The sequence below is a fragment of the Thermobia domestica genome, chromosome 9 (assembly GCF_964235325.1).
Source record: "Thermobia domestica chromosome 9, izTheDome1.hap1.1, whole genome shotgun sequence".
Taxonomy (NCBI): Eukaryota; Metazoa; Arthropoda; class Insecta; order Zygentoma; family Lepismatidae; genus Thermobia; species Thermobia domestica.
This window is the reverse complement of record NC_137462.1, coordinates 5,963,299-5,988,390: the sequence shown is the minus strand read 5'-3', so window position 1 is coordinate 5,988,390 and position 25,092 is coordinate 5,963,299. Positions and strand designations below refer to the sequence as shown.

Genomic DNA, 25,092 nt, shown 5'->3' with positions numbered 1-25,092 from the left:
CAGCTGTTGTTTTAGCCATAACTCATAAAGATTTTGAGTCTAAACTCTATGTTTTAAAAGCGAAGTCTCTCGTCTACTAGCCATACACAGATTAATATCCATTGACAGTGTCACACCCACTTAGGTCACTTATTGGAGTTTAATATATTTGACGAAAATGAAATCTTTGAGTTCATACAGAGGCGGATCCAGGACGGACTTCTAGGGGGGCGGTGGATTGTAATACTGCTACTTAGAGCTACTTTTAAGAGCTCCAAACTCTTGGATGGGTTTTGTTTATATATAAAATAAGTAAGTTTCCTACTTCTGGGGGGGGGGGGCGATCACCCCAATCGCAGCCTCCCTGGATCCGCCACTGAGTTCATATATTATGGTGATTACGGCGTATAGGCTAAAGGAGACGGTGATAATTAATAAAATAGTGAAATGAAGAAAGAGGGAGGAAATTAGGAAACAGACGTACATGATTATTTTCTTTTTACCACAAAACCTCTTGGTGGAAGCTGAGATCGAACTAGGGACCCCATACACCAGAGGTAAACGCTTTACTACTGAATATATCTGGCGAGTTACTGCATTTGTTTTGTTGATTCGTTCTGTGGTGCTTGCTCTCACACAAACTTTATTAAGTTCAACTTATCTCTATTTTCTTAAAGCTTAAGTACATACAAGAAATTTCACGTGAAAGTAGTTCTTCTGACAGCACTACCATATGTCTGACGTCATACAAAATGAAATATGATAAGGGACACTGTTTATGGCAGCGCTTGTAGGCGGTGCTCCGACTTCTTTTTAAACGCTGTTAGCGAATGAGAGGACTCCCTGTTACCATGATGTTATCTACCTTATTAAAGCAATTAACGAGGTGTATCTGTCATGTGCTCATGTTGTAGTGCGTCTGTTTACCCCCTCCCTCTATCACACATTCTTCGTTTCGTTCGCCATCCATTGTGTCGCACGCTTTAGTTCGCAATCTTGCCGTCTGCACAAGCCTATCAGACGCATAATACAAATAACCACAGAGAACTAAGATCCACATCGGCAAATTGGGTAACAAGTATTTTATTTGGCACATAGATGGCGCCAGTGGCGAACTCACTATACTTCTCAAACAGTATCCTGAGAAATTGTTGTAATATTTTTTTTTTTTTTAGATTTTTTTAGAAACACTTTTGAACGTACTGACATTTTTAAGTTTTAAAGGAGGAATAATTTAATATACCGGTGAAGGGAGTATACCCAATGATTGTGCAAACGCAACTTATATATCAATTAACTCTTCTTCATGAAAGAAAATGATCGGTATCGAAATTAAACACTTCCGGTACCCGGTACCTTATATTTTTTCAGGATTGGAGGAAGTATACTCATTTACGGCACACTCACAACGTACATAATCAACTCACATTGATGAAAGAAAGCGATCGGTACGAAAATTTTTGGATACTTCTGGTACACTATACGTAATGCAATGGCTCCCAACTGATGTGTCACGCAGGCCTATAGAGTGGGTCGCGAAAATTTAAAAATCGTGGAAACATTTAATAATTAATTAAAATCAATTTTGAGACATATTGTGCCAGTCAAAGCCACCAGGAGCAGCGACAATGCTCAGTACCAGACCCGTATCCAGGGGGTCTAGAGGGGGCGAACCCCCTAAATTTTGGCTGCCCCCCTTAAAATTTTCACGGTAGGCTTGCAAATTAACTGTAATATGGTGATGAACTATAATATGATTGGATCGCCCCCCCCTAACTTCAGCCGGGCCAACCTACATTTTTGGACTCGCTACAGGCCTGCTCAGTACTACACACAGATAACTATTTTTATTGAGTCTTGCACTATTATAATTTATATTATTAATAAGAATCAAACACGTATGTCGTGATGCCGTGGGCGTCGTCAGTCAGAAAAGGTTGGGAACCACTGATCTAATTTAGTTTCCAGGGTTGAATATATCCATCAATTGCACACATGCAACCACAAGTGTCCAATTTCACCACTGATTACTTTCATTCATCAAGATGAGTTGATTTGCATGTGCCCAAGGGATGATCTATCTCCACTTCTGGAAAGTAAATTTGGTACCGAAAGTAAATTTCAGTTTCATCACTTTCTTTTATCAAGATGTGTGTGCAATAGATGGATATACCCTACTCCCAGAATTTTAATTATTCTCTATTGCTTAGCTTTGCTTAGCAAGTCTAAGAGACTCAGGGTGGGCAGGTCATGTAGCCAGTAGCAATGGAAGAAAGTAGCAACGCTTTCAAAGTTTTAAGTAGAATTCCAATCGGAAAACGACTATTAGGAAGACCTAGGTGCAGATGGGAGGACAACATTAAGATGGATCTCGCAGAAATACAAAGTAGAAACTGGATCCAGTTGGCTAAGGACAGAAGTCAGTGGAGAGCTTTTGTGAACGCGGCATTGAACCTCTGGGTTATTAATTAGTTATCTTAGCTTTTACTATAAGACAATTCTGTAAAATAACCGAAAGCTGTTCGTTGCTGTCCACAATCGTTGCGATTGGGCTGAACGAAATAAAACTTCACCTGTCTAAGCAAACACAGCCGTTGCTTCATTTTCTGCTGTTCTATGATCCTTGCAAAAGTTAGGTCACCACTTTATCTGTTCTTATATTTCATTCCCATTCCCAGGAGCATTTGTTTACTGTACAGACACTTTGATGACAATGCTGACTGAAGGAAGAGGTAAAACATCTTCAGAGAGCACCAGCAGCCATTGTGTATAAGAGGACACCTGTGCGCCACCTGGCCGGATGAACGCAAACACGTTGACCTTGGCCAGGTAAGGCAGTGTGTGGGAGGTGAAAGGTCACACGGCAACTTCGATACGCAATGGACACTCCGCAACAATGGAGACAAGGAACAAATGAACCCGGAAGGAAAATTAGAAAACAAAATTACACGCCATTTAAGATACATTGTTCGACGAGATTCAGATTTCTATCCCTTACCAAAGCTTCATTGAAATAAAGTTCTTATTTTACAGACTACGATTATGCTGTATAGGTTAAAGAAGCCCCCAAACCTTTATGTAAATTTTTTGCTGGAAAAGGAGACCTTTCTGTTTTAAATATGTCATTTTCGATTATTTCCTCATAGAAGTTATTCTATTTTAACAAGTATTATCGTTCCTGCTACGAAAGGCAGATGGCTTCCTATTGTTCTCACGACGTGACGCTGGCCTCCCGATAGGGGCTCATTTGGTTTGAATTCCATGTTAGTGTAGGTCCATATCTCATATGGTCTTTGAACTAAAAGGAACAGTAAACTCCAATCTAACAACGCTGGGTGAACGACACATTGTTAACATCATGAGATTTTACCCAATAATTACCCATCGAAACTGGCCAGAGTCTACTCTGCTTGACTTAAGCAATCTTACAAGAACCATTGAAATTAATACCTATTTAAACACAAAAAGAAAATATATATTAATCTTCACATACAGTAAATCAAAAATCTTTTTGAAATCTTTACGTCCCACAGTTATGCCGGCGAGGGTAAAGGAGACGGTAATGATAAGAAATGAAAATGATGGTGGAATGAATAAAGTGGGAATAAACAAGAGAACCCCGAGCCAACCTACGTGCAGTGTTTGTCCACCACAAAGTCCACTTGCCGCGAATTGGGATCGAACCAGGAACCCTGCGCACCAGAGAGGAACGCTCTTACATTGAGCCACCGCGGCCCCTGCATAAATAAATAAATAAATAAATAAATAAAACATGGTTTTCATGAACTAAAGCTTTCCCTATTTCTAGTAAAAGTGAATGGCGAGATTTAATGAATAGTAACTTTCTGCCTCTCTTGCATAGCTCGAAGCGAAGTTAAATTGAGATGTTCACTCTCTCGCGAACATCCACTATAACGTCTTCTCCAGATGTAATAAGAATAACATCTAAAGTTTTGAAGTTTCGTTGTCATCCTGTTTGAAAAAATTGTGACACAACGCTGAATTTTGTATGCTAAATACAATTACATTAAAATATCTGTTCGAAAAGAGGTATGTATCATTTATTGCGCTGTGTTAATGTCGATGCTGTAGTTAAAAAAGAAAAAAGAATTGATTGAAGGGCATCAACGTCTCTTTGCAGCACAAATGTTACAAACAGCACTACTCGTTTATATTCGGTATAAGTACCCCACCGGGAATTGGACCTGGAACCATCCGCACACTTTAACCACTTGAATACGAAACTACTTATAAAGACAGAAAAAAAAGACAGAATCTTGTAATTTTGTGTATATATAAAGCGTTGGAATTCTAGCTACTTGCAGCGGGCCGAATTTTTTACGTTTCGAAACATGTTTGCTATTAGTGCAACCAGTGGTCGAAGTGAGACGGTATGCGGTGGTATGGCATACAGCCTCTGGTTTTTCTGTAATGAGTACATACAGTCTCTGGTTTTTCAGTGATCAAGACAATATTTAAATAGCCAGTATGTTGAGTGAAAATCATAATAAAACATACCGCCTGTTTTTTTTTTTTTTTTCACTTCGAACACTGACTGCAACTAGTCAGTGCATCAACATTATTTGTGACTTTTCTACCCAAAGTTCGATGCTCTACGAACTTAATCAGCTTCCCTCTTGATCCCACAGCCAACGACGAATTGTTTGAACCCACGGAGGATTCAACCCGACACCATAACCATTGAAGAGAAGAGAGCTAGGTCACGCGAATCTCCAGAAATAAAATTCCAAGCAGAAGGCTATTGAAACATGAACAACTAGCTGGAATGCACGTTCTCAACAAGGGAAGAATAATGTTTGTGTAAAATATTTGAAAATAAAGAACTCATTAAAATAATAATGACCGGCAAGGGCTACAGGTTTATGGAAAGTTTTTAAACACTTTTCCCCCCTGTACGACAGGCCTTTCAATGAAAGCATTACCCCTGTTGTATATGCAACCAACACTGTTTAATGTTACGAAGGGTTGCTTACTGTTAAGGGATGCTAAGAGGGTGTCTTACCCTCATTTTTTTTTTTTTTTTTAAGATTCTACGTCATATTTTTGAACCGTTTGGTTCAAATTGTTCCAGGCGTTATACAATTATGCTAGAACATACATAACTACAATAAAAGCCCTATTCATACGTATGTCTATGAAGGCCTAGGGGAAAAAAAAACATGGCACAAGTGCAAGTTTAAAGATACTAAAAGTTTTGTGTGAATGTGCGAAAAAATCTCAATATTTTATCTTTTTAATAGCAAATATAATAAACATAATAGATTTATTATAATAAAACAGCATTCCATACTATTTTTTCGGCAGTGTGGCAAATTATCCGATTAAAAAACAAACACAACTATCAGCATGCTTTTCTTCCTAGCCCTTTATACATAAAAAAAGATTGCTGTTAACATTATTTCGTTCAAACATGCTCCAATATAGATAAGTAACGTGTGCGTGAGTTTTCTCAAGGTTCTCCCATTTCCTCCCACTTTCTTTATTCTACCATTTCATTCATTTCTTATCATCACCGTCTCCTTTAGCCTAGACGGCATAATTGTGGGACGTAAAACTTAAAAAGATTTCATTTCATTTCAACTGATTTAGTCACTGTGCATTTACGAACTTCATATTTCAAGAATTCATAATGCTGTCATGCGATACGATTTCTAAGCAGATTCTTGTGCTCCGTCGTGGCTAAGCGATTAATCTACGCGCCTTTGGCGGAGAGAACCCGGATTCGACACCCGGCGGTAGCTCGAGCTCATGTGGTTCGGATCCCACGTTAAGCTGTAGGTCCACGTTTCATATAGCCTCGCTGTTGAAAGTGACGCAAAACGTTAAAAAAAAATCTAAGCAGATTCTTCTTTGTTTTCTAAATTAATAAAACAAAAAAGAAATCTAATTGATGACATTTTAATTAGCTTGTTAACATAAGCACAATATGTTTCTTTTTCTTTTTTTTCTTTTTTTTTACGTTTTATTTATGTAAAGCCTTAGAGAAAGAATTTCTTCGAATGTAGTTTTGTTTGATGAAGGTTCCGTCCTTAACACATGATATCTTTTTTTCTTAATCTTATCTACTAATACTTTATTATGTTGACTCTTTATAATGATAAGTACATGATTAAACACAGTTCAAAGTATTCAGTTATTCAATATATGATTTTCCCTAAATACTTTTTCATGCTCCAACGAAAGTTGCTTTAAGCTTTTGGTATTGACGAATACCTGGTTCTCAGAACAAATAATACTGCCTTTGTTCTGTGTTTAAGATACACAGATATTATTTTGTCATGCACTTCGTTCGTTGTTTACAGACATTTCGAGGAATGAATATGAACTAATATTAACTATTTTGCGTCGGAAATAAAGGTAAGAAATTTTTTTTTATTAATAAATCAGATGGAACAAAAAAAAAAACTATTTGAGAGTTTTGTGGAAATAACTTAAAATACCATTTTATCCATTGGAAATTTGAGAATTTCATGGAGGTTCACCCCCATAACCCCCAACATGGTTTTCGTAGCCCCCTCCACATGTAAACTAAAATAAACTATCATTAATCTTAAAGAGTATTTATCTGAGTCACATAATAATCTTGAGAGAGAAATACGAAAGCAAGAAAATTTCTTTAATCAATTTTAAAGTTTAAAAAGTCAATCATCTGTGTTGCAACACAGGCAAAACTTGCCGCAACATGTCAGAAAATCAATTACACACGTATCCCTAAAGCAACGTGCTTGCTTTCTATATATGTGGTCTCGGCTTCCATTCCTGATGGGAGCACTTGTCTCGAACACAAATCCAAGTAGTGGTCCGGGTTATATCTGAAACAGGAGGCCTTGTCACAAATAGCCTCGGAACTAAAATGGGACGTCAAACTACAACCAATGAAATTCCACCGGAACGAACTTCAACTACGTATATCGCTGACGAAAACGTAAAACATAAAGCTTTCCCCTACCTTTCGGGACAGTCCATGATGACCCAGGGGCTGATGTAGAAGTAAGGAATTTGCACTTTGTTTATTTTGGCACTTAACTTATAGAGGAGTGATGAGGACCATCCAACCTCTTTACTTCTCCAGAGAAAGGGTGAACCACAAAAGCGCATTGAAAGAAAGGTACAATGAGTATTCTTATGAAGAAAAAAGTATTTCAACGCCCCTTTCGAGAACCCAGACTGTATGAGACGATATTTTCCTCAGAAGTGGCATTCGAATCACTATTCTGCTTTGTATATGAACCAAATACCCCACGAACTTTTTCGTGGCTAAGTAGTTAGCGTACACGCCATTGTCGTAGGAGACCTGGGTTCAATTCTTGCGGGAGTTCATGTTCGGACCCCACGTTAAGCTCTACGTCCACATCTTATATAGCCTCACTGCTGAAAAGGACGCAAAATTGAAAATCAAATCAAATACCCCCACAGGAAACTGAAACCTGGGAACGTAGATAGAATATACTAGGTGATGTGTAATTCATTTCGCCGTTTCTTCCCGCTTTCCGTTTAAAAAATGTTGCGGATAATTCTTTTTACAGGTGACTCCCAAACTACGCCTCTCATCTGTTGAAATTAAAAAAAAAGGTCCCACTGAGATCGAACTCAGGAATTTTAACACTAAAAACAAACATCCTGCGAAGAGCTTAGTGAAGAATATTTCGCTCTTCTGTACAAAGGAATTTTTTTTTTCAAATTTTAAAAAGTAAAAGCTGTCAAAAACTCACCGACTTTAAGAAAGCCTGGCGGGCTTCCTTATAATCCATATGAGGTGAAGAAATTCCCCCGGGAGCCCGCATCCCATCCCCTGCCTTCTGGGAAACACACACACACAATATAGCAACAACGAAAGGTGATCAACGGTATTGAATATTTCCACTTCACTGAATGATCATAGAACGCGATTCTTCTTCCCAAAACTACAGATTAATAATCCACGCACCGCAACAGGCAGTGGAAGACTGTTCGCTTGGCGATGCGATGGGGCTGGCCACAACACGATGATAGCGCCATTCCCCTCCCCGCATTTCCTCCTCCTCCTCCTCAAAACACAAATGCCGATACTCGTCTCATGCAACTTCTCCTCATCTCACCGAAAGATGATTTCCCTCCACCCTTTGAATATTCAAATGTAGTTGTTAGATCCTTACCAGATTGCCACTTGAAACTTCACAATTTCACTTGCCGAATAGATAAAGAGTGAGCGACTTTTTTTTTTAGTGGTTACAATAGAAAGTGTTGGGTTGGCAATATTAATATAGCGAAGTAAATAAAAATTAAAGAAAACTGTTAGGCTCAGCGATACGCTTTCGCTTCTAGTATTAAGATTTCTTGTTTGATCCCAGTCATGTGAACTTTTGGCGGACACCATGTCCGTGGGTTTTCTCCCCCTTCCCCATATTCTCGTTTCACCCTTTCTTCCATAATAATTTATTTTCCACGTTCCTTCTTTAATATCACCTTCCTTGAAGCAACTAACGAACCAGTTGAAAGAAGCAGCAACGAGAGCTGTTGTTAAGAACAGGGACGTACGGAAGGGGGGACACGGGGGTCCGGACCCCCCCGAAATTTCGACTTTTTAAAAATTTAGCCTAATTTTAGGGGCAATTTTAGCAATTTTAATATAAAATAGCTTCATATTTAGTTTGGACCCCCCCCCGAAATAAATTCCTGGGTACGCTACTGGTTAAGAAAACCTAAAATAACAAGTAAATGGAAACTGATATGCTGACCCAAACTGGCAAACTATAGATTCCATACGCTCTAACGTCACCGAGTTTAGGGAGGCATGATGGCTTAGTGGTAGAGCGCTAACCTCTGGTACTTGGGGTTTTTGGTTCGATCCCCGGCCAAGTACGTTTGTGGTGGACAACATTGTGCCCGTGGGTTTTCTCGGGGTACTCTCGCTTCCTCCCACTTTTTAATTCCACCAATTTTTCCATCCTCATTCACTTGCTTTAATCATAGTCTCCTTTAGCCTAAATGGGATAAAGATTCCATTTCATTTTTGCCACCGAGTTTAGTAAAAGCAAGCTCTGCCATTGGATTCAACATCCGTTGTTTGCTCCTAAATAACTATGTTCAAATTTATTCGATTTTAATGAAACGTAGTTTGTGCTGTTGTTTCAAATTTTGGATACAAAGCCTGGGGTTGAAATTCAAGAAAAATAAAGAAGGGGAAATAATTCCAAGTCAGAATTACGCACACTTATGTTATGTGATCAAATTTTTTCAATAACTTTTGTAAAAAAAAAAAAAAAAAAAAAAAATCATTGGATTTTGACGTAATTTGGTTACTTTAAGGCTTCTCAAACATTTCCATTCATTGAGATTGAAATCTGTCAAACATAGACAAGTAAAAAAGGTATATTCAATCTAATCTGGAAATTCCCGCATATACATCTAGTAGGGAAATAATTTTTCCCGTCAATTTTCATTGAAATATTCAACTTTGTCGCAATAAGACCTTTATTCACTTATTCATTTCCTTTGGTTTGTAACCATCTCTATTTTGGGTGGCGGAGGGTAAAATTGGTCACGGATAAATGAGTGAATTTACCCCTACCTTAGAAAGCCTGTTGCACAGTAAACTTCATAAAAATTACCCAGTTTTCAGAAAATACTGCGTGCGCTTTCTTTCATGCTTCCGAATGAACCTATTGATTAGAATGAAGTCAGCAAGGGCAATGAGGTGAATTTACCCCCTCCCACAGGGGTTATATAGAGATTATCATTAAACATGATGTGTGACTCGCCTTCGGCGCGGGGGCTCAGTGGTAGAGCATTCACTTCTGGTGCATGGGGTCCTGGGTTCAAACCCTGCTCCCATCAAGTAAACTTTGTGGTGGACAAACACCGTGTGCGTGGGTTTTCTCGGGGTCCTCCCGTTTCCTCCCACTTTCTTCATTCCACCATTTCATTCATTACTCATCATCATCGTCTCCTTTAGCCTAGCCGGCATAACCGTGGGACGTAAAACTCAAAAATTTCATTTCATTTTCATTTTGCATTCGGCGCGGGAAACCCGGGTTTCGTTCCCGGTGCGTTCTCATATGTATCGGATTCCACGTTAAAGCTGTAAGGCCACATTTCATATAGCCTCACTGCTGAAAGGGACACCAACTTCAACCAACGCTAGGGCTAAAGTATTAGCTACTTGTTTAATTCTATAGTGAATGGTACCACTAGTTGTTGAAACGAAATGGAATGTGGTACGCGTACGTTCTGTGCCCAGCGTACCCAGAATCCAATTTCTGGCGACGACCACATAAATTAAATGTCATGTTAAACTACGGTACAATCCGTATTTCGTACTTGTTTGCTGAAATGGGATTTAAACCTCACAGAGACAACATTATGATCTTTTTTTTTTAATGGTAAAGAGATCGGGGACGGAACCCAGAAGAATTCTATAAAACGCTACGTGCATCAAATTATTGTTTTTACATATCGATATGCACGCTTCGACAAGACTTCATATCTGCTGCACCTGTGGAACTTAAGTTTGTATTCAGTATACATAATTGTTACTGGATTTCGTATAGAATCTGAGATTTAGGAAATTAAAAAATTGTGTGACATTGTGGGACTCCTTTAAATTCTTTGGACTTTCAATGAAAAATTTACAAAGACGGTTAAAATCAAAATCTTATTAGGACAAATATCATACTCAAAATATATTGAATAACCTACTATTTCTACATTTTCTTTTACAGTTACGGAATCGTAGGGCGCAATTTAAGACATTGTCCTGTACTCAAATTTCTCCACAGCCCCCGCCAAGTGAACTTTGTGGTGAACAAACACTGTGTGCGTGAGTTTCCTCGGGGTTCTCCCGTTTCCTCCCACTTTCTTCATTCCACCATTTCATTCATTATTCATCATCACCGTCTCCTTTAGCCTAACTGGCATAACCGTGGGACGTAAAACTTAAAGATTTTATTTTTAAATTTCTCCGCTATAGTATGAGATACCTTGAAAATAGCTATTACTATGTTTAATTGCACCTTATGAGTATTAACTGGTTATCTTTATAATTGTTGCAGTGTGGGTTGGTTGGTAGTTTAACTTCCTTTTAGCACCGAGTCTGTCTGGAATCGAACTTGAATCTCCAGTGCCAAAGGTTCGTATTCTAACCAAACAGCCAGGACGGAGTAAGAGACAAACACAAGTGGTAGGAGCGCATTATCTTTATTTAGTAGTAGTAGTAGTAGTACTAGTACTAATAGTAGTAGTAGTAGTAGTAGTAGTAGTAGTAGTAGTGTAGTAGTAGTAGTAGTATAGTAGTAGTAGTAGTAGTATAGTAGTAGTAGTAGTAGTAGTAGTAGTAATAGTAACAATAGTAGTAATAGTAGTAATAGTATGTAGCTGAAAAAAACGGACGAAAAAGCTCAAATAGGAGAGTTATAACGCAAAGTGCCAGGAAACACCCGTATGGTACAAATTGTACCATAAAATCCTACAAGGGGTAATAGTAGTAGTAGTAATATAACTATTCTGCCTTGACGTCGAACTCGAGGTCTAATCAAAGGCCACCGGTTAAGGTGTAACACTTAAGTTGGCCGCCGTAGCTCAGAGAGAGAAAGCTCACCTCCTTCGCGTGGGGCCCCTGGTTCGATCTTAGCACCCACCAAGTAGGCTTCGTGATGGAGAAACACCGTGTGCGTGGGTTTTCTCGGGATTCTCCCGCTTTTGCCGCTTTACCATTACATTCAATCTCATTATCACAACCCCCCCCTTCTTAGCGTCTGTGTATAATCGTGGGAAGTTGAGAGTTAAAAAGTTATAACACTTTTAAAGTAACATGTTCGAAATTACTGAGAAATTCGTGTGTACTAATTTTATCTCCTGGAGTTATCCCATTGTCACTAGTTGTGAAGATCTCTGCACCATTACAAGGTTACGCATTGCGAGATCGTTGCTTCAACAGACAAAAACAGTCTCCATATTTGTCGCTGAGAGTTCCTTCACCTCTTGACATTTTGTTTCGTAACAACAAAATACTTCCAGGAACGTCAATTTAACGAGATATTAATCCTTCAATCTTTAAATTAGCTTCTTTCATTAGCAGATTCTTTGTTGTTCTTTTTAATTATCATTATCTTTCTATCGGCTCACTTTTTTTGGTGTTAGTTAAATAATTACACCTCCACACCATTGGCCCCGAGACCCCCTGTCAGTCATATAATATTCTTACGCAACTCCAAAATTTGATTACGCAATTCTGTTTGCAACGCTTTCTTTATAGAGAGATTCACACGGATATTGGTCATTGAGTTGAATTATATGATAATGATGGCATTCATACATGAGATCAGAGCGAATAATATGTCAGCAGTGTTAAATAGTCTGAAGATGCAGTGGTTGCACACGGCAGTACACTCTCTGTTCCTGAGAGTTGTTAGGTCTAAATATTTATTTAAAAACAGTAGCAGAAAAGTAGCCGCTTTTCCTTTAATTCTTACTAAGTATACATTCAGGATGGCTCAGTGGTAGAGCGTTTACCACTGATGCATGGGATCCCTGGTTCGATTCTCGGATGAGTCTCTCGACTCCCTCGATGAAGTCACACCCCTCGGTAGAAAACCGTGTCTGTGAGATTTCTCGGTTTTCTCTTACATTTTCATTCTACCAATTCTACCGTCACTATTCAATTGCCTTAATCATGTCCCCGTTATCCTAACAGGGTACATTCCTAGGACTTTAAACTAAAACGATTTCATTTTAAAGTATACTTTCGTTTCCACTGATTTAGTATTTATTTGTTATCAAACATACTAAATATCTGCTGCTCAACATAAGTTCAGAAATGTACAAATTTTCTACACAAAACTTGAAAATGTTATTGTAAAATATTAATTAAATATATTAGATATTGTAAAGCATTAAATGTACATCAAAAACTATGTAAATTGTATTTCATTTAAGAATACTGGATTATCCACAACTACCTGGATAAAACAACACAACTAAGTTTTATATTTAATTCTTTCAGTAGAATTAAAACAAAAAATGCACTTAACATATCTAGCTATTAGTGTGGCGAAAGAAACTTATTTAACACATTGAAACTCCAAGTATCCGGGCTAAAGAAAAAAAATGAAATGATGTCTTTAAGTTTTACGTCCCACGTTTATGTTGGCTAGGCTAAAGGAGACGGTGATAATCGTGGAATGGAGAAGTGGGAGGAAACTGGAAAATCCCGAGATAACCCACGTACAATCTTTGTCCACCACAAAGTTCACTTGACACGAGTTGGGATCGAACCAAGGACCCCGTGCACCAGAGGCAAACGGTGGCTCACTGAGCCACCGCGGCCGCCATCTGCGCTAATGAGTTCGGCGTAATCCAAATATGAAGAAATCCGGATAGCTGAGCAAATAAAAGAGTTATACTGTATTTTTTTCCCTAAAATCATCAATTAAAAAAAATAGGCATAATATATGTTGAAAATAAAGATCACTTTTACTACACACAATCCTCAAAAATACATAAAATTTCAATTACGTAGGCTATAAATGTTATGGTTTGAATAAAAAGTTCACGGCAATTTTACTTTTACGATATAATTTTACAGAGAAAAAAAAACTATTAAAATGGCGCATATGTGAGATGATTGAATTTATAAATATGTTATATAGCCTACGTTACATTTACCTTTTGGCTAGATCAATAGTGTCCCCACATATTATGCAGAAAACCTGAGACAATTTCTAGTTTAGAATTTCCGTGGTACGGATTCCACGTTAGGTTGCATGTTCAGATCTCATATTATCTTGGTGCTAAAAGGACGCTTGCAAAATGAAAGATTTACCATGATATGATGTGCTTATTGTGTGGAAAATACTTAAACTTGATTTAGGGGCCGTTCAAAAATTTTGTGGCCCTTGATCCAAAACGAATTATTGGCCAAGATCGCAATCTTTTGATCCATTTTCTGGATCATTCCTAAAATTCTTGTTAAACACACAAAATAATGTACTAGGCCAGCGAAACTTTTTTTTTTATTCATTACAACAATAGCAGGTAGTTAGAAGTTTAATTTGCAATTAACAGTTATTATATTTAGAAAAAAAATCTTCTAAATAATCAAAATCGTCCAAGAAACAACTTATACACTATACTTTGTTCCTACGAAATTGTTTACAGCGTTATTTGTATTTCTTTGATAAGAATGTATTGGATTAACGTGTTAGGAAATAAATGTTTCGCCTCTTTTGACCTGTCTTTAGTTACGTAGCATTGCACAACATGTCTCTCTAGATGTTTCTAAAGGATGACACATACACATACACACTCTCACACACGCGTCCAGGGCTTAAAAGATTCCAAATAATCACAGAAATCTCTGCCAGGTGGCAGCAGTATTCACGTAATCCACGATCCTTCACTACTTGGAAGACCTAAATACTAGTGAGGCAAAGGAGCGACAAGTGTGAAGAGAATGCACAGCCTCTTGAATGATTTCAAGGTCTCTGTAGTCTTTATAAGCTCTACCTACATTCTTTACCTCCATCACAGCCATGTTTTTGTTATAGAAACAACAGAATTTAGTTCCTCATTTAACTATAATTAATCGGCTTAATACGATCACCCTACTTTTTTTTTTTGCCTGAGTATTTCTAATATCTTCAATTTCAGGAATCAACCAAACATTATCTTGCTTATATCAGCATTTATTCCTCTCAGCCTAAAGATAATAAATATGGCATGTTATGTTAATAGATTACAATCATTGCTATGATTAAAAAACAGTAATACATAACAATGAATGTGTGACTCATCATTTCAGTATGCTATATTATTTCCTTCTTGTAAGTTTCGACGTTTATATACGCCGCACTTGTTATTAAATGATTCAAATATTTTTTCTGGTTTAACCAACCATTCCTATACCGTTTAAAATAAAAGAATATTATGATTAATGAAACAGTGATTAATGTGAGAATTGGTAGAATGAGGGAGGAAACGGAAGAACCCCTAGTAAATCCATCCGCGGACATGATATTCCCCACCACAAATTCGCGTGTCCGGAGATCGAACCAAGGACTCATGGCACTAGAGGTGCGTGCTCTACTACAGCCACCACGCCTCCTAGGTGGTAGTGCAGTATATTATAAATACGGTTCGAACCAGGCAACGACGAAACTACGCTAGTCGTCGTCCGGGGCGAGAACTCGTCTTAGCGCCCCTTGACAAAGCAAACCAAAACGCTCCCAAAATATTTGCCCAATTTTGCGCCCTCCGAATCTGGCGTCCGGGACACAATGTCCGTTTGTTTGTTAGTTACGTCACTGTAACCAGGACCGTATCCATGTGGTCACGGGGGAGGACATCTCCCTAAAATTTTCACGGTAAGTTTGCAAATGAACTATAATATGGTTGGATCGGGCCCAACTACATTTTGGGACTTTGGCGTGGGAGACCCGAGTTCAATTCCCAGCGGGAGCTCATATGGTTCGGATTCCATGTTAATCAGTAGGTCCACGTCTCATATAGCCTCGCTGGTGAACGGGACGTAAAACTCAAATTCGACTCAACCTACATTTTGGGGGCGGCTACGGGCCTGGTTCTAACACTTTTCCTACAAATATTTCACCTAGATGAGGGAAAGAACACCTCAGAGACCTGAATTCGTTTCGTCTTGATTCCCTGAGTCCCCCAATTGTTCCACGCTACTAGATAAATACTGTAAATCACGGGCGTCTCTGGCGGGGGGACGAGGGGTACACGTCCCCCCAATATTTTGAAGTACAAAATATTGAATATTTTATTTTAATTATTTACTTTTAATTATTTTAATTATCCGTGAAAGTAAGCAGAAGGTAAAAATGGAATCGAAGATAATAAACAGGTTGGACTAGGAAGTATCATTTAAATCAATTTCTTTGATGTCCCCCCGCCAAATCTTACATGCCTGAGACGCCAGTGCTGTAAATGTTGCTCCCGCTGGGAATCGAACCCCACTCAAGTCGCACCAAAAGCATATGCATTAAGCTCTCGACTACATGCAAACTCTACAGGAGGTCTACTGGTTATTTCAGAATACAAAGTATGTAATATTTCACTTACATTATGCGATTAACTACCTTGAACTACAAAAAGAAGTTGGATCAATATAAACTAGTGAAACATTAACCTAACTTATCTGTTTATCTTTAAAAAAAAAAATCCGTAGCTACGCTTACCAAAGGTAAACTAAGCTATATTTCTACATTTATCTACAGAAACTAAATTGATTCTTATGAAACCAACAACCTAATCTAAGTTATACTTAGGTAACCAAAATGGAACCTAAGCTTTCCAACCCTAAACAGACCTAACTTACGTAATCTAACCTAAACATATTTATTTCGAGGAATGAGATTGTGCGACTGTTTATGTAAGTCGAAAAATCAAAGCTAGAGAGAGTGTAAGATCGCTTATTAAGAACAACTCCTTAAAGCATAAAAAGTAAAATATTTCAAGAAATACCTAATAAGAGTTTCTTCTGGTAGATATAACGTAAGCCTGCTCCCACTTCCCGTTAAGTAATTGTAAAACTGTATTCAAGACTTAAGAACTCACCCGGTGATGCCGTCCTTGAAGCTGAGGAAGTGTCAAGATCCCCATCACAGAATCACCTTCTCCAACAACTAATCTTTTTTTAACAGTTTCTTACTTCAAAATTAATAAAGTTTTCGACCTGTAAATTTGTATTTTATTATTACTATTACTATTTTTTCAATATAGTTATCCTTAACGTTACCACACGCACAAACACTACATTGAGAACGTGTCACATGTTGAAGAAAGGAAAAAAAATTCGTTCAGCAGTCACCTAAGATGATCTAGTCTCAGTCAAGTTGAAGGTGTATGTCAATTCTCTCCTGTAGCAGATCACGTTACGCAACAAACGTTCACACGATCAAAATAAAAACCTTGCACAGCAACGATGAAACAGTACACCACTGGCAGCCGTAGAATAAATAAGATTTTTTTTTTTTTTTAAAAAAAGAACTTGTTTGAACTATCTTTATATAAAGATTACTGTAAGGAAACCTTTGACCGAGCACTTTGAGAGAGCATCTGCCTAGTTGCTGCTTCACAGCACAATTTCTCAATGTCAACTGAGCTCGAACGATGCACAATGCCTGATCTTATGATCGTCAACTTGTTACGAGAAGTCATCTCTTCGAAGGGGAAAGGGGGGAGGGGTGGTCCGTTTGTCATACTTTCTCAATTGGTCTCCTCCAAGGGGCGGGTTTCAACAACACAATCTGACCACACCTCTTTCACCGACTATGAATCAGCACACTGTTTCCATTCATAAACAAGATTGCCAACTAAGGATGGTTTATGTTCTTAGCTATAACCAAACTGTTTTATAGTTCGTTTTTTTTCTTTTTTTAATTCCTCGCCTTCATGTTTATAAAAATCCTCTCTTCAGTTCTACTCGTGGAATAGTTATAAAAGTTGTTTTATAATTATTTAGTAGTAGAGGAAAAGGAAATACAAGAAAATGAAACGTCTGGCTTAGGATAAGGAAGAGCTGCATTAATTTAAACCAATCGAATCGAGAGGTAACTGACCCCAAAAATAATATTTTGATGATTAAATTCCATGGAGCTTCAATTCGAAGCTTTTTGACTACCCACTCAATAATATTCTATGCCATAAGGAGCGCTCTCTGATTTATTTTTGTTTTGTTTTTCAAGTGGAGGTAGGATGACTCAGGGGTAGAGCGCTCGCTTGTAGTACGAAGAGTCGATGGTTCGATCCTTGGCCACCTGAGTTTGTGCTAGTCATCATCATATCCGTGAATTTCTGGGGATTTTCCCGTTTCCTCCCGCATTCTCATTCCATCAATTCTGTCATTACTCATCCGTCTCGTTTCGCCTAATCGCGGAACGTAAAACCAGAATTTTCATCTTTTGTTTGTAACTGCATTGGCAGTGGCGGCTTTAGCGGGTAGGCACGGGTAGACACGGGTCTACCCAAAAATCTTGAAAAATATATAAACGCTAAAAGATACAATAAAGAGGAAATATATTTTGCCCTTTTTATATTAATGGTAGATAATTATTTAACAAATAGCATCAACCATTACTGTAAAATTTATTTCCTCCTGTCATTAAGCAATCAAATGGGTATATGTATTCATAAGCGAGGCCTACCCAAAATTAAAATCCTAAAGCCGCCCCTGTGCATTAGTGTTTCGAAGTTCGAACACTTGGGACGTTTCAAAGTTTGAACGCTGACATTTAATCCGAAGTACAACAAATAGCAGCGTTGATTAGTGTTTGCAGTTGAAAAGTTCCGATGACAATGTGCTAGCACCCAAACAACATTAGAAAGTTCGTTGCTATATGGTTAACGTACGCGCTTTTGGTTTGAGAGACCCGGGTTCGATTCCCTGTGGAAGTTCATGTGGTTTCTATCCTCGATGCTGAAAAGGACTGTCACCTCTAATCCAAGGAGACAAATCAGGGGTACAGAAGCAAAACCTGCTAAATCCATTTTTTAATTTTGTCAGAAGACGAACAAAAGTGACGCCCTTATGTTTGAGAGTTGTTGAACCTTTTTTTTTCGTTTGTTTGTTTGTTTAGTGGTCACTACTTAATGCAGATAAGTGAAATCTACCACTAAAGAGAAACAATTGTTCAACAATTCTGAAACATAAGAAAGTCACTTTTATTTCGTGTCCTGAACAAAATTGAAAAATGGATTTAGCAGCTTCTGCTTTTTGTACCTCTGAAATATTAGTACTGTTCCCCCACGAGATGAGAAGTAAACGTTTCTCGTCTCGTCCCGTTTTGTCTCGTCTCAATTCTAGAAAACCTTCTCGTCTCCTGTCAATATATATACATACAGGTACATTGCTTGTATTTTGGAAGTAGTGCAAATAGTAGTCTTGAGAGAAGATAATATTTAGTAATAAAGGATAACTGTTGATTACCATTAATTTAAACAAATACATATCAAAGTTTTCTAATGAGTTATGTATAGATTCAAACGATAATAAAACTCGCTGTCAACGCAAAAGTATTCGTAAGTACCCGGAGAGCGCACCTCAAAACTTTTGTCCGGAGGGGTCAGTGGCGTAGCAGCTGCCCCCGCAACCCCCGCAGTGAGGGGGGGCCCCGAGGTATAGGGGGCCCCAAAGTCTTGCGATGAATAAAGTTTTAAAGAAATAGAATTTCAATCTTACTTCTGTCGGCTTTACAAGTGGGGCCCCTTCTCTATACTTTGCGGGGGGGCCCGCAAAAGTGTGCTACGCCACTGGGAGGGGTTCATGCTTGGAGAAGTCCAATACCACAAGCCACTACGTCTATGTGGTATTAAAGGTCATTATTCTGCACTCGAAAAGACTATAAATAATTTCTAAAATACTTCCACCTATATTTTCAGGGGAAAATGATAGAACTATAGTGCTGCCAAAATGTCTTGAGCCGTGGCAAAAATGTGAACTAAACTCTCACCCTCAACACACCTGCACGTTGAGCCAATAAGAGTTCAGCTGTTGCTAAGCGAGAGAGCCCTAGCGAAAGGGAGTGGAATTCCTTCACCACCCGATAGCAGCGCTTGGAATGGAAGACTACAAGTCAATGTGGTATATCTTTAGACTGTTTTTATAAGAGAAAAAATTACAGATGAAGTGCAAGATCAAATTTTCATGCTACATCAATAATTTCTGTATTAAGCAAGTATAGTTTTATTGAAAAAATGTACAAATGTATGTTGAATTAGGAAGTTTTGAGAGATTCCGGACGCGGTGGACCCCCCTCCCCGTGGTTGTGCTCTTTCAAAAATCTAAATTTTGAGCCTATATATGAAATGTAAAATTCTGAGCAAAATCTCACATCTTACAGGTATAAATAGTGTATCAGAAAAAAAATATGATACAATTAATCAAATATTAGGCAAAGCATGCCACTAAAAACGTAATTGATGTAGAAAGTAGGTTATCTCACCCTTTAACAAGGAAATAATTCCATTAAAACTATCTGAATATCAAAGACAAATTATAAATAGATATAATAAACTTAATTTTAGGAAGTGCACAAAATGAAATAAAACGCTTACTTGAAAAACAACGTAACCACCAGAAACTAGTATTCCATCTCGTGGGATTGTTATTCACAGAAAAAAAGGGATCATGAACTGACACTTTCACTCCAGCTAAGGAGCAGAGACAAGATCCTTACCTTATGTCCGTCCGTCCGTCCGTACATTCGCGAGACAAGAAAAATCTCAATCATTGCCTGATGGATCACCATTAACTTTATCTAGAATGTGGAGAGTCAAAAGTTTAAAATTAAGTTCGTTGATGCAAGTGATATATCTAATTGATTTCCAGATGTAAACAATAAAAAATGTGTTCTCCACATACTCGTATGGGTAAATATGCCTGATAAATATGCACCCCGCGTTACTTTAGTGATTCGATGGGCTGTATAGTTTGTAGGATACGACTAACTTTTTTTCTGCATGCAAAGGAAAAGGGCCGATACTTCTATGAATGTGTTGTTAGAGCAACTTCCACTTCAGTAGAATATTCTCGCCTCGTCGCCCGTAGATAGCTTCTTGCTTTTGGTAGCAACTGCAGAATGAAGATATCGGGGCTGCTAGGATTGAAGTGTGTAAGAGGTGGTCTTACTATTCTAATGAACGCCAGTGAACAAGTGCGAAATTTGGGTGTCCGTACAAGTAGGGATGACCCAAAGCGTGGGACAACCTTGATAGCGAGTTGTCTAAGCGAGAAAGTCATAGTGGCTGGAAAGCTAAGCGTCCCTAAATCCAATCAAATGGAAGAAATTAGCAGGCGCTGCAAGCTACGTTATGCATTGATCATATGAGTTGCACAATTCCACAACGTCTCTTGTCCACTTTCCCGGAATATATTTCTTTCTTTTTTTTTTAAGAAAAAATATTTTTCTGATTTGCTAATATACCAAATTTCAGAAAATTCATTCCATTTAATGTGTTTAGACAAGTGACGTATTGTAATTTTGGCAACTCACCTTTCAAATGCATGAAATATACTGTTCTTCAACACTTCAAATCGATTTAAATTAGAGTAATTCATTTAATAAATAAGTGAATGCATAGGGAAATCATATTTTAAAAAAGGAAAAACTACAGAAAAGTACAATACCGGTACTGCATATCTACAGAAAAAGTTTTTTTTTTTTTAACGTTCTGGGATTATACACCCAGGCTATAAGGGAGGCGGTGATGATGAAATGAATGATAATGATGGAATGAAGATAATGTGAAGAAAAAAAGAGAAGCACGGAAAACCCACGCACACGTTGTTTATTGCCAACAAAACTCTCTTAGCAGAAGCCGTGATCGGCCCAGGGATCTCCAATAATCGAAGTAGAGATTTTTTTTTTAAAGAAAGCATTGTAGCCCTATATAGGTAAGATATTTACGTGTATTGTTTAAATGATTTTATAGTTATTATTGTTTCATAATTAAAATTGCTGTTTAATAATAAGCTTGAGAACGTTCTCCTTTATTACCTTATTATAATTAATAAAACATTGTAAAAGAACGTTTGAAAATGTCGATATACATTGGATATGGGAACACATTACTTTCTTTTCTTTTCATTTATTTCTAATTATTATTATTATTAGGTATTCTGTCTTTCGGCAGGTCCTGGGACTAATGAGGATTTTTTTTTTTCAATTTCAGATTTGGGCCTGGAAATGTTTCCTCCACTTTTGTCGATCTTCAGCTTCCTCTTTTAACTTCCAATAATTTCTCCTATCTTTCAAATCGTCGATTAGCTGTGTTCTTCTTCTTCCTATTCCTCGCTTCCCTTCCATCTTTACTTCTATGGCAATACGAAGAAGACAATTTCTTCTCAAGATGTGTCCAATCCAATTGGCCTTGCTACAAAGAATGGTGGCTAGAAGTGTCATCTTCTCTCCTATCCGTTTTAAAACACCTTCGTTTGTTGCTCTCTCTGTCCATTTTATCTGTACCATCTTCCTCCAACACCACATTTCGAAGCTCTCCAAATATTTCTTCTCTAACTTCCGTAATGTCCAAGTCTCTGAACCATACAGTCCAATGCTCCATATATAGCACTTGACCAACTTCTTCTTAAGTCCAATACTGAGCCTGCTAGTTAAGAGTAATCTTTTCTTGTTTAATGCTTCTTTAGCTCTAATGTAGATCTTAATTTGGACTTTAATAATTCAAAGTTCGAACGCGCAGCTCTTATGAATTAAATATAAATTCGTAAGAATGTATCTCATAATACTGCACAGATAATATTAAGTGGTGGGAATTTCAATTTAAAAATTAGTGCAAATAACCCTGAGTTGGAAACGCTGATTTTTCACAATCTTCTGAAGGAAGAAAAGGTGACCCACATAATTATAATAGTTAAAAAAAATAATAATACATGTTCCCATTGAATTTCTGTAAGCGTTTGCCACCCTGAAGCAATAATAAACACGTGACACACACTTCCCTGTTTCCTTCCCCCTGATTGGTGATTCCTTTGGTGAACATAACCAATTAAAAAAAGAAAATGTTTCTGAATCAAGTGATATCATCGAAGAAAAACTTACAAATGTGATGGGAGGGAAGAGGGGGGAATTTTTCCCGGGAATTCCAATTTCCGGTACGTTTGTTATAGTATGTGTCTACTTCACACACTCACATGACGTCACAAGTGACGATTTAAGCTTTTTTACAATCCGCTCTTCCTCCCACGCAATTATCGCTGTGCGGTTTCTTACGCAATAATTACATCCGCGAATCTTCAATCTGTGCATGAATCATCCTTGTTTCGTTGTTTTGTTGTGTTTAAACAGCTACAATCATAGCCATAACATCCTTTGCGGAACACACAAGTGTAAATATAACTCCTCATCTACAAATGTTGTCTATAAATATTACACACACAGGATACAGCTAATCTCCAATGGTTATGTGGTTAGTGGGGACATCCTTTCAATGTGGGAGATCCTAGTTCAATTCCCGGTGGAAACTCATGTAGTTGTGATCTCATATTAAACAGTAGGTTCACGTCTCACAATTTCGAACATTAAGCTCTAAACCAGTGGTTCTCAACCATCACATCTTCTTGCCAGCGACCCCTAATAATTTCTGGTTTGTAATAAGCTTGTGTGGGATTTTTAATAAACCTATTGTGGAGATCTCACGATATCCATCTATTTCTATAATAATAGAAACTACTTCTAACGAATCCGATGTAAAATGGAGGCCGTTTGAAAATTTTAGAACTTCATAACCCCATTAATTTTGGGTCATATGATAAAAAAAAATGATTTCTAATTTTGGTATTAAAAAAACTTGGACAGTTGTTAAAAAAGTTATTGAGTATTTTAAATGACTTGATAATGTGCGTCACGAAGATTGAACCGAACATTGCCGCACTAGTGAAATCATATCATGGTCAGGCATCTCATTAGCTTTCAATTTTAATTGTATTTCAATATGCAGGTTTTGTTGCATTCGTATTTTTCTTGTATTTTAATATGGTTCTCATTGTTACAGCACAGCCAACAAGAGATGGTCTCTGACGTTTCTTACCACATGCGGTAGGACATTGCAGCCCCTACTTTGATACCACTGTTACCAACTACGATCACTCTGTCTTATACCATTAATTAAATTGCCACTACAACTGCACCGAAAAAAAAACCTTGACACGCGAGTAATGGCAATGTCACTGCGAGCTGTCAGACACGTTCTCTTACTGGACGCACTATAGGGTCGTCAAGTCTAGGAGGCTTAAGTGGGCGGGTCATGTAGCTAGAATGGAAGAAAGTAGAAACGCTTTCAAAGTCTTGACTGGAAGACCAATCGGAAAACGAGCATTAGGAAGACCTAGGCGCAGATGGGAGGACAATATTAAGATGGATCTCGCAGAGATTGGAATACAAAGTAGAAACTGGATGCAGTTAGCTAAGGATAGAAGTCAGTGGAGAGCTTTTGTGAACGCGGCATTGAACCTCCGGGTTTCATAGGCCATAGAGTTAGTTAGTTAGTTTTTAGTTCTCATTAGTTTTATATCGTACCTCTTTCATTTAAATTGATTTTTAAACAACTCTGCACCTGTTACAAATGTGTAGTAGACCTATTTTTTGTTGTTCTTAACAGTATATATATAAAAATAAAAATATGCCTATCAGAACAAAATTCAAAATAATATTTTAAAATATTTTTCGGTATTAGATTCTAACTATATTTATCTCTTCCACTTATCTTCGCAGCCCCCATAAAATCCTCTCGCGACGCCCAGGTTAAGAAACCCTGCTCTAAACTAACCAAAGGTACAGGTGTATCTCATATAATGGAATTTCAGAGGAGAAATGGAAATCAAATCAACTGAGCCGTACAGTATAATAACATGGTAACTACCTTCTTTCATACAGGATCACCGTTAAATGCGATTTCGAAATTTAAAGATAGCATTCGACAGGGTAGCATTGAATTGCTTCCTCTGAACTAAACGGCGTGACAAACATCTTGGCATTCGGAGGTGGCGCTCCAAGTTACCTTTAAATGCTGCTATACATATACCACATTGACTTGATCCCTAGTCTTCCGTTGCAGGCGCTGTTATCGACTGAAGGAACTCCACTCACTTTCTCTCGCTTAGCAACAGCTGAACCCTTATTGGCTCAACACGAGGGTGTGAGCTTTAGTTCGCATTTTTGCCACGGCTCAAGACATTTTGGCAGCACAATAGCAAATGAGAGGCCTGCGGTATTGCCACTTTTATTTTGTACACATTCACTTCAGTCTATTCCCTGCCACCTGATCGCTCTGTAGTTCGTCTGCTTAGCCAATTTATAGTTGCACCCCTTTACCACTTGGCAACGTCGCGTCAGAGCTTGCGTTTTATTCGTTTAGCTGAAACGCCAAGATGTTTGTCACAAGCTTTACAATAGCTAATTGTGCGAGGGTGATGTACACAGTAAGCAGGAAATAAATTTAATGAACGGTAGGTCAGTGGCGTACGCAAAGGGTTCCAGGCTTTAATCTCTTCTCTGAAGAAGATTGAATGAAAAGATAAACATTTACGATATAAACATTAAACATTTAAATATGCAATCAAAAACCTGAAACGATATAAAC

General features: G+C 37.9%; 1 protein-coding gene across 11 annotated transcripts in view; it reads right to left on the bottom strand.

The window, feature by feature from the left end:
- Positions 1–25,092, bottom strand: part of Sarm (sterile alpha and armadillo motif) — a 428,773-nt gene that overhangs the window by 95,279 nt on the left and 308,402 nt on the right. The window contains exon 1 of one of the 11 annotated variants that reach the window (XM_081770507.1): positions 16,552–17,095. The exons of 9 other annotated variants lie outside the window; for them this stretch is intronic. In XM_081770507.1, the coding sequence (XP_081626633.1) occupies positions 16,552–16,596 (45 nt within the window). In that variant the 5' untranslated portion in view covers positions 16,597–17,095. Of the gene's footprint in view, positions 1–7,712; positions 7,800–16,551; positions 17,096–25,092 lie in introns of those variants that run through there. One more of the 11 variants, XM_081770503.1, reaches the window with a different exon arrangement.